This window comes from Cynocephalus volans, chromosome X (genome assembly GCF_027409185.1).
Source record: "Cynocephalus volans isolate mCynVol1 chromosome X, mCynVol1.pri, whole genome shotgun sequence".
Classification (NCBI taxonomy): Eukaryota; Metazoa; Chordata; class Mammalia; order Dermoptera; family Cynocephalidae; genus Cynocephalus; species Cynocephalus volans.
The window spans coordinates 36,592,241-36,603,225 of NC_084478.1; the positions used below are offsets into that span (position 1 = coordinate 36,592,241).

Below are 10,985 nucleotides of genomic sequence, written 5' to 3' on the forward strand. Positions count from 1 at the left end.
CAGAAAAATGAATTACAAGATCCAAGGTCTGGCTCAAACTGGGATGAGTGGAACAACGTGGGCTCTAGACGAATCCTGACCAGGGATCTAGTGCTGGCTTTGTCAATTACAAGCTCATGATCTTGGGAAACTTGCAAGTTATTCATCTGTAAGGTGAGTCTGCTAAGTCATGCCTATCTTGTAGACGTGTTGGAGTGTATGCATTGTATATAAAGCACAAAGTATACGGATTAGGAAATATTGGGTACTCAATGAATGGCAGTTATCATATGATTATTTTAGTTTTTATATGGCAGTATTATTGTCTATTTTCACAATGATATAATGAGAAACAATATTTTCAAAAGTCTTGCAAACATTTGAGACAATTTAAGCCTATGGTAGTCCCTTGAATTTAGCAGTCTTGTTTTCAAAATTTTTTTAGTGAACTCATTCGGGTTCCCCATGATCACTGGATATAATATGACCGATTTTAACAGAGAAAATACTACCTTCCAATCAGACTTGTTTCTGTCTGTTGGTTGGTTGGTTGGTTTTTATCCACTAGAGAGCAGAGAATATGCAGTGCACGGGAACAAAACAAACATTCTCAAACAATCTAAATAAATCAGGTATCTTTTATTTATACTAAAAGAAATAGTAAACGGAATAAGGCCAACGAAGGATTAAGCAGCTTTTACATTTCTGTTTTTTACTTTTTTATTCTCTCCATGTTGTGATCTCAATTCTTTTACTGTGGGGTTCTTGCACATCTCCACGAAAAAAGTTTGCAAACTGTGTTCACCTACACTGAATCCAGAGCGCAGGACACTTTATATCCTGCCCAGGCAGAGATTTGTCTCTGGCTTACCCACAATCACAAAGTAACTTGTAGGAGCAGCTTTCCATAGTGGAAAGAACATTTGTGTCCCCCTCAAATTCATATGCTGAATCCCTAACACTCAATGGGGGGCAATAAAGTTTGGTTGAATCTTAAGGTTGGAGCTAAATCTTTAGCATTAGGGCCCCTAAAAGAAGAAGAGGAGACACTAGATCACTCTCGCTCTCCCTCCCTCTCTCTCTCTCTCTCTCCCTCCCCCCACTCTCTATCTACCTCCTCTCTCTAATCCCACTCTCACTCTCTCTGGCCCCCTCTCTCTATCTCTCCCGTCTCTCTCTCTCTCTGTCTCTCTCTCCCCCCACTATCTATCGCCCCGCTCTTCCCCCCCCGCCCCCCTTCCCTCTATCTCCCCCCCATCTTCCTCTTTTTTGTCTTCACTCTCTCCCTCTTCCTCCATGTGAGGATACAGTGAGAAGGCAACTGTCTGCAAGTTAGGAACGGCATCCTCATCAGGAACCGAACCTGCTGGCACCTTGATCTTGGATATCCCAGCCTTAGGAACTGTGAAAAATCGATTTCTATTGTTTAAGACATCCCGTCTATGGTACTCTGTTAACGCAGCCCCAAAGGACTAACTTACAGAGGTTTGTCTCTCAACTCTGAAGCACACCATCTGAGGGCATGGCCACAGCACACCACTTCCACAAACTCAACCTGCTCACCACCCAGTTTAAATAAAAACTACATCCCTCCGAGGACTTGCATTTGTACAAAGCCCCAAACAGCCTTATTCAGCAAATTTCCACTAGACTGCATCATAAGGCACACCCTCAACCTCACTCATTCTTGTTACTTTACTGATAGGCCAGAGGAGAGTGCAACATCGTGTATGATGGCAGCTTATAGGTTCAAAAGCTCTATGTGAAGGCGGGCTGCGTCTTCTTTATTTCAGCATCCCTAGTACTAGCACAGAACCTTACAAAGAGCAGATGCTCAATTAATGTTTTGTGAATAAAAGAGGCAGTAAACATGAAGTCTAATTTATTAAGATTTAGTTTTTCCTACTATCTGGAATAAGCTAAGATAAACAAAGTATGAATCATTTAATTTGACAAAAGACTAACAGAAATTTGAGAAAGCGAGGATTAACTATGTTCTAATTTTATTTCTCCATTGTATTACCCGCTATTACATTTATTTCTCCACTGTATTTTACTCTAGGGTTCTTTCAAGTGTCTAAGAAAATTCCTATTCTTATATCATATTTTCTTATCTGGGTGATAAAAATACAAACAATTAAACAAACAAACAAACCAACAAAAACACAGACTTCAATAAGGGTGAGAACATTTGCTGGACTAATGGTCCAGGAGACCGTGCCCGCATACGAAGATGACATGCCTGGCTGTGTCTATAGGTGAGGCTGTTTCTTCCTCATCTTCCAAAGGCTCTACGTAATGACATAAGGATTCACAGGTGATGATTTCCTTCATCTTTCCCAAATGCTCCAGGACTTCCGTCTCGCTGGTTTCAACATGTGCTCTTGGACCCCACAGGAATTGATAGCACGGAGGATCACTGTTGGGGACCTGCCGGTACTCTAGGTAATTCAGCCTCACCAAATCTTGAGTGATGAGCTTCCGGGGCTCTCCGTAGATGAGGTGCTTCCTTCCAGCATATACTTTCATCTTATTCAGGCATTTCCAGATGTGTTCCTCAGTGGCACAGTTGCCATTCGTTAAGATCACACCCAGGACAATCATTAGGAGACCTGTCTTGGGAAACCCTCTGCCAGGACGCACCCTCCCGTTGTTGGGAAGTTTCAGTTTGCTGACTAGGTTATACGAGTGCCTGGGTATGTCGACTTCCACCACCTGAACTGCAAAGGCAGCCTCGACGTGTTGGGAGGCCCTCTTGAGGATCTCAGCAAACTGGTGTTTGTATCTACGGTTGATAACCTTCAGCATGTCTGCCTTCATAATGGGCTGTTTCATTCTATACTTGTAGAGCAGGAACTGCGCCAACAAAACAGCCTTCCTCATTAGAGGGTCTTCGCGTGAGTCGTTAGTGGACAGTGGGTCCTCAGAGGTGCTTTTCCTTTCGTCACCTTGGCCTTTGCAACCTTCTTCAGATCTAGTGCAAGAAATGCCTTCAGAAACAGTGGTGGTGGATGGTGCTCTCTGAGGCCCCTCGGAACTGCTACATGACCCAGCAGCAGGCAGGCTCTGGCTATTATCTCCACAAAGAGAAGAGGAGGGAGGGGACTCCTCTGCTGCCGCTGCTGTTGCCTGAGCACCTTTCTCGCAGGCGTGGAGCTTACTTTTCCGTCTCCGAGGCATGATGACTCTGGGGAGGGACAGTGGGAAGGAGTGCTGGCAGGACGGCTGGTGATGCAGGCACCTGGACAAGAGAGAATTGCATCATGTGAGCATCTTCGGCGACAGAGACCACCTTGCCTTTAACCAAGGCACCCTCCGCAGGTTTCTGTGAAGGCACTTCTCTAGAAACCTACATGGCCTCTGTTCTCCTGGTCAGCCTGTCCCCTGACAACCCTGTGGAGGAACTTAGAGTGTGTTCTAGGCTGCATGGTGCCAGCACTGCCTGGGGTGTACTGAGGAGATGGCAGCAGCCGGTAGTGGGTGGCCCTCTGTTCTGGAGGGGGCGGGTCACTTCAGTTCATCATCTGAATGATCCCGTAAATTGTTGCCAGTACTGGGCCCCCTCTATTCTGCTGCCCTTAAGTCGACACCTCAAATCAAAGCCACATCTCACTGAGACCACAGCGGCAGAACGGAAGGAGCTCTTCGGCCCTTCATTCCACTTAGGGGGCACCCAGCTGAAAGCCGGGCGGACTCCTCTCTGTCATGGGCTGTTTGGGTCTTCAGTTCTCATTCAAGGAATTCACCTGAGCTCCAGATAGTGCCTGTTATACATTTTCTGCTGACCGGTGGCTGCACCCTCACCCCAAAGATACCATCTCATTTAGCTTTAATACAAAGAAGTGAGGGGAAGCCTCAGTCCGACAGCCCTGCTCTGGGCCTGCAAATGATGAATGCAGGGGTGGGGCTCAGATCCTTTGTGTTCTGTTCACTGCCAGGTGGTCCCATCAACCTTTCCTTTGAGCCTTGCCATGGCCTGGAACCTCGCTCTTCCTGCCAGCACCTCCTGAGGCCCCCTAGTTGGATATGAGGGCCGGCTCACCTCCCCATGGTGTCCCAAGGCTGAGAATAGGGGATGGATTTGGTGGTACCCTCCTCGTCGATGTTCCCTTCAGACGTCAGGATCATGCCCGTAACTCAAACCCTCCTACCGTGGACGTTAGGCCGTCCCCTTTAGACAAAATCCCTTACCACCACCAGCAGCAGCACCCCTCTCCCCCCTTCCCCTGTGATACCATATAGGCTTTCCTTTGCTCACTTGAGGACCCTCCTCTCAGACCTAGGACCTCACATTCCTGAGACTCTCCTTGCAGAAGTTAGCCCGACAGCCCTGCCCAGGGCCTCCCAGGGTCGACAGCAGGGGCGGGCTCTGTGCCACCTGACTCTTCTGGGAAGGATGGTCCCCTGAGAACTCACTCCGGGTTCCACTCTTGATTCCCTGCAGGGCATGCTACTCCTTCCTCTGTTGACATCAGGCCCCACCACTCAGGCCCAAACCCTCAGCTTTCTAATATCCTCACATGGGAAAGGACGGCTCACGGAGGCTCGGCCTCCATGTTTGGGACCTGCGGGAGCTGCAAACAGGGGCTGGGTGGGACTCTCGCCTGAGTTTCCCCCCTGGACTCTCAGGGTCCGATTCTCCTCCGCTGAACAGGGGCCTCCCACATTTACCACAGCCCTCCCCTTCCCGAGACTTGAGAGGGAGTTTTGAGCGGCCATCTTGGCCGGCCAACTCCTGTCAGGGCTCCCGAGACTGAGAACGGGGGGCGTGGTGGCGTTGAGGGAGAGGGGCCTGGGCAGTCCTCCTAGGGCTGGTTCTCTCGTTCTCACTCAAGCTCCTCACCTGGACTCCAGCCAGAGCCGGGGACTCCTCGCCCGCTGGCGATGAGGCCTCTGCCTTAGGCAACGTCCCGCACCCTCCTGAGACGCCCTCAGAGGAAGTCAGTGCAACAAGTGCAAGGGCCTCTCAAGGACGATTGCAGGGGCGGCATCTCTGGCGCCCCCGCTGTTCTGGAGTGGGGCTCGCTCAGTCTCCTAGAGGATTCGCGACTCCACTCCTCTTAGAGCCTTAGGCTCTTCCTTCTGCCACCTCCTGCACTGCAAGCCTTTCACATCCCTGACACCTTCCTTGGAGAGGTCAGCCTGACAGCACTGCCTCGGCCCTCTAGTTCTCAGAGCGGGTGAACGGGAGTGCCCCTGTGTGATCGGGTGTTGTTCTCCTTGGTTGGCATTCATCCAGGTCCTTATCCTGGCTCTTGGCTCTTTAACGAAAGCCTAACCGGGAAATGCCACATCCTTGCAAACTCGTGAGCAGGGTCCCGACTTCAAATCGTGCAGAGAATAGGTCTGTGTCCCCGGAGTGATGAGAGATGGGGAAGCCGAAGTAGAAGGCAGAAAGCCAGGGGTAGGAGGTGGCTGTCGTTGACTGCCCTGTTACTTCTCTACATCACTCAGAGGATTCTAAAAGATTTATTTACCTCAGCCGCTGGACTGCGCTGGATAATTTTGTGAGATCCCAACCATGTGAGGTTAACTGACACTGCATAGGTAGACCTTCATATTGGTACCAAATATCGTGTCCTCCTTTTCATTACTCAAGCCTCTCGTCTCTTCTGCTCTTCTTACCACCTTGGCCATGTATTCCAGGGCGGTACGTTGGGCACAATATCCTATTTTTCTTTAATTGCCTGAGATATATTTTAGGGTAGTGAGGAGAAAAGTGAATAAGATATACAAGGTCATCTTCAGAATGGGAGTAATGGATGAATACAGATCAGAGGTCCACTCTAACTCTGTCACTTACTACCTTGTGAATATGAGAATAATGCAAGTTCTTTTTCTGCCAATTGAATTTCGTAAACCCTGTTATGTACGCAATGTTCATGTCCCTCCAAAATTCAAATGCTGACGTCCTAATTCCCAAAGTGACAGTATTAGAAAGTGGGGCCTTTGGAAGATTATTAGGTTCAGGCGAGGCCACGGGAGTGGGTCCCCCGTGATAGGATCAGTGCTATTATGGGAAGAGACCAGAAAGCTTGCACTCCGTCTCTCTCCACCATGAGAGGAGACAGCAAGAAGTCAGGTGCCTGCGAGGCAGCCCTCACCAGGAACCGAATCTGCGAGCACCTTGATCTTGGACTTTGCGGCCTCTAGAACCTCAGAAAATGAACTTTCTGTGTAAGACGCCCTGTCTGTGGTATTCGGTCGTTGCTGCCTGAACTGGTTAAGACAGATCTTTTTTGTAGGACCATTGGAATATATGTACCGTATAAAAAGCACCTATCATGATGACTCACACCTACTGGGTGTTTAAGAAATGGCAGTGATGATGAATTTTACCCAGATAATACCACCCTCCTTTTGGGGAGTTTTTGTATGTTTGTTTGTTTGTTTGTTTTCTTAATGCCAGATATGTCAGAGAAAATGCAATTTCAAGGAAGTCCAAGGCAGACAAAAAATTACTTTAGCAAGTGAAATTAGATTTTTCCTATTAGGGCATCTGTTATTTTACCTGGAGGTAGGGGGTTCTTTTCCGTCCAGATACAAGTCAGAGCCCCTAGAATTTTTTCAAGTACGAATTCCTTCCGTGCTTCCCAGTTAACCTTCCATCCAAACCGCCTCTACTTTTCTTCATGTCTTCCCCCCCAAAATTTAGCCCTCCTTTACAATCTGCCAAATGACACTCAAGATAACACAATTAGAATACCCTTTTAATGCAGTGGAATCTGGTTCTCCAAGACCAAGGCACAAAGCGGCCAGCACAGTGGCTACTGTTCAAGTCACCTCACCATTATGTATTCAGATACTCCAAAAACACAATGTGCATGGAACACTTAGTTTGTGCACTGTGTTCCACTGCACTGAGAGGAGAGCAAAGACACCATCTCTTCATGCCTGTTTTAGTCCGTTTTGCGTTGCTGTAACAGAATACCTGAAACTGGGTAATTTATAACGAAGAGAAGTTTATTTGGCTTACGAGTCTGTGACACCTACATCTCGCATGGGCCTCACGCTGCTTCTACTCACGTCGCAAAGTGGTAGACAGCTGGTGGGTACAAGCAGATTACATGGCGAGAGAGGAAGCGAGAGAGAGAGAGAAAGGAGGTGCCAGGGTCCTTTAAACCAGCAGCTCTCACGGGAACTAACCGAGCGAGAACTCACTCCCTACTCCTCCTCCCCTAGGGAGACCATTAATCCATTCGTGATGGATCCGACCCAATGTCTCAATCAGTTTCCAACACTGCCACATTGAGGATCAAATTTCCACATGCTTTTTGGAGGGGACAGCACATCCAAAATCCGTCAATGCCTATGTGGGCTAAATTGTGTCCCCACAAATTTATATGCTAAAGTCCTAACCCCCAGTACCTCACAGAACATCCTTATACTTGGAGATCAGTTCTTTAAAGAGGTGACTGATTTAAAATGTGACATTTCGGTGAGCCCTAAGTCATTCTGACAAACATCTTTCTAAGAACACAGAAGGAAATACCAGGGACATAAACACATAAGGAGATAACCATGAGAACAGGCAGGAAGTGGGCAGCCTTCTGCAAACCAAGGGAAAAGGCCTCAGGGAAAACCAATCCTGCAGGCACCTTGATCTTGGACTTCCAGTCTCCACAACTGTGAGACAATTAATTTCACATGTTTAAGCCACCCTGTCTACGGTGATTTGTTATGGCAGCCCTAAGAAACTAATACACTGGCCTACGCAGAGATTTCTTCCTGGATCATCTCTGATGCCAAATTAATCCTTAAGAGCATGCGTTTATGGCTTTCTGTTTGCTCCACTGGCGAGGAAGGAATTCCCACACTCCGTTTCTCTGTTATCCAAACGCAGAACACTGGACACCGGAGAGATGAGGCAGTCACCAGGTAATCACATGTTCTCATACACTCACAGCCTGGGGGAGAAGTTCTCCACCTGTCACACTGGGCATCGGGGGATTGCACTTAGGAACAGAGTAATGAAGTGGGGTTTGTGGGAGGCTGGACTTGTAGATCAAGCGGAAAAGGTGGTCTCCAGTGCCCATGGGAGAATGTGAGTGGCTTGAGTGGCTTGCTTAAATATGTCCACCGATAGGGAGTGGAATAAGGAAGATCTGTGCCTGGTCCCCTTGGTTAAAAACGGTTGTTTGCTAGGGGACCTTATGTGCAAGTGCAGTGTACAGAGGGCAACTTGAAGTTAGGCCATTCGAGGCCCCGCTGGTTTAGCCTCATGTCAATTCAGCATGTATTGTTGGGCATTAATTTTAGTCCTCAAACTTCTGTGCAGTTTCCCTTCCAAGGGCTTTCTCCCCTGAATTTGAGCCACATCATCTGAGGCTCTGGCCTCTGCTCACCAGTCCCACCGTCTCATCTACTGCACTACGCACATTAATTTTCAAAGTTACATCATATCGATTAACTTCCCATTTCCCAACAATCGAACGGCCTTGCCTAAGAGCCTTTGTATTTTACTGCACTCTCTTGCAACACCCCTCTTGTCTCCCATTCTTTTTTCTTGCCTGTAAGTCCAAAGGAGTATATCAACAATCTCCTTTTTGATTTCAGCTTCCAGCTTCTAACATTCTATTGGCAGAAGCTGGGTCTTCACATCAGCATCCCCACTGCTAGCACCGAGCCTTCCAAAGAGCAGATGCTCAGTTGATGTTTGGTGAATAAGAGAGAGAGTGAGCAAGAGGTCTAACTTATTGAGATTTTATTTCTGCTACAATTTTTAATAAGCTAACTATATCAAGGTATAAATAATTTAATTTTACAAAAAATAAACACTAACAAGAATGAGGAAAAACCCAGAATGATCATGTTTTATTTTGTTTCTATTCAGTTATGGCAAGTATTTTTTTGTGGAGTTCTTTCACATTCCCAAGAAAATCCCTATTGTAATGTCATACTTTTTTGTCTGGATGACAAAAAAAAAAAAAAAAAAAAAAAAAAGGAGAAACCTTAGACTTCAGTAGATGTGGGAGAAGCTCCTGGACGTGGTGGTGCCATATGCCGGGCCACATCGGTAGTGCCAGGCCCAGCTGCAATTTTGGCCCGGACTCTCTCTTTCTCGAATCTCAATGCTTCTTCAAACTGCGTTGAAATGTCACTAGGAACAGTATCATTGACCTTGGCCACAAACTCAAGAAATTTCATTTAGCCGTTTTCGGCACAGGCTCTTGGACCCCACCGGAATTCGTATCGTGTAGGATCACCGTTGGGCACCAGCTGGTACTCCAGGAACTTCAGCCTCAACAAAACTTCGGTGACGAGTTTCCTGGGCTCTCCATAGATGAAGTGCTTCCACCCAGCATATCCTCTCATGATATTCAGGAATTTCCAGATGTCTTCCTCAGGGACACAGTTGACCTTCACAAAGATCCCACCCAGGAGATTCATACAGAGACGTGTTTTGGGTAACCCTCTACCAGCATGAATTCTTGCATTGCTGGAGAGTTTTGGTTTGCTGAGAAGGTCATACGAGTGACTGGTTGAGTCGATTTCCTTCACATCCACTGCAAAAACAACCTCAATTTGTTCAGAAGCCGTCTTCAGGATCTCAGCAACTGCTCCTCGTGCTTCACATCAACAATCATCCGCAGCTCTGCGTTCATAAATGGGTTGTTTCATTTTGTACTTGGATAGGAGGAACTCCTCCAACAAACCCACCTTCACAGTCAGATAATCCGTACATACGCTCTCATCGAGGGTTGAGGCCTCTGAGCAACACGGATATTCTTCATCTTTGCTGTTATCCCCTTCGTTAGATCCTGCGTCAAAAACGTCTGCACAGGTTAGTGGTGGTGGATGGTGCTCCCCGAGGTTCCTGGGAAGTGCTACCTGACCCAGCAACAGCTGAGCTCTAGGGAATATCCCTGAGAACAGGAGAGGAAGAGGGGTGGGTCTCTTCTTCTTTCACTGTGGCCCTGGCCCGAGGTCCCCCATGACCCTGGAAATCATCTTCGGCCTGGTGGCATGTCTCACGGGTGTGGACCATGAGGAATGATCAGTATGCTCAGGACCAGCAAGCAGGCATTTGGGTAGCAGAACAGATGGTGAGGGCCCACTGAAGGAGGAAGGGCGACAGGGATGGTGCAACTTCTCCATGGAAATTCCACCGTGGCTACAACGAAGACTACAAGAAAGGCTCCTGAGAGGGCAGTCTGCAGGGATCTCTCTAGGGTCTTGTTCTCCTGAGACCCTTCTTGCAGAAGTCAGCCTGACAGAACTGCCGAAGGCCTCCCAGAGATTATGGCAGGGGCAGGCTCTGTGCCACCTCACTTTTCTGGGGGTTGTGGTCCTCTAAGTCAGCATGCAAGGCTGTGCATTTGATTCCTTGCAGGACATGGGGCACCTCCCTCCTCTGACCTAGGTATCAAAGCATCAGATCAAGGTTCTGATTCCCTGAGGCCCCAGAAGGAGAAGTCAGGGAATGCTACATGAGGATACCCATCTTCACCGTTCCAGGGGTGACATCAAGAATCAGGCTCTTTGGGGCTCTCTCTGTTCAGGGTAGGGCTGTGCCCTCAGTCCTCGTTCAGGGTTTTCACCTCGACTTCTTGCAGGCACCGGATTTCCTCTTTCGTTCAACATCCGGTTACTCAATGTACAATAAGGCTCTCATGTTCATGATAAGCCTGTACAATAAGTGAGGAAATACTCAGCCTGACAGCCCTGCTTCAGCCTTCTAGGTCTGAGAGAAGACACAGGCTGGTCTCTCTGTGACTCCATTTATTATGGGGTATTAGTCTCTTCACTTCTCATTCATCAGAGTCTTCGTCTTGGTCCCTGTACCTTCTATGAGAGGCTTTTGGGGAAATGCCATATCACTTCAATCTCTTGATTAGTTTCCCTTCTGCAAACCTTGCAGGGGAAAGGCTGCGTCCCAGGAGTGATGTCAGATGGCGAGGCCAAAGCAGAAGCAGAGAGCCCAGGACGGGTGTCGTGCTGACAGAAAAAAAAGACAAACACACACACACACACACACACACACACACACACACACACTCACATAC

At 47.9% G+C, this 10,985-nt stretch overlaps 1 protein-coding gene across 1 annotated transcript; it reads right to left on the reverse strand.

The window, feature by feature from the left end:
• Positions 1–2,178: 2,178 nt before the first annotated feature.
• LOC134367868 (melanoma-associated antigen B5-like) lies at positions 2,179–4,107 on the reverse strand. The gene is made up of 2 exons (XM_063084539.1): positions 4,022–4,107; positions 2,179–3,220 (listed from the first exon to the last, which is right to left on the reverse strand). The coding sequence occupies exons 1-2, from the start codon at positions 4,105–4,107 to the stop codon at positions 2,179–2,181; spliced, it is 1,128 nt and encodes a 375-aa protein (XP_062940609.1).
• Positions 4,108–10,985: the final 6,878 nt, after the last annotated feature.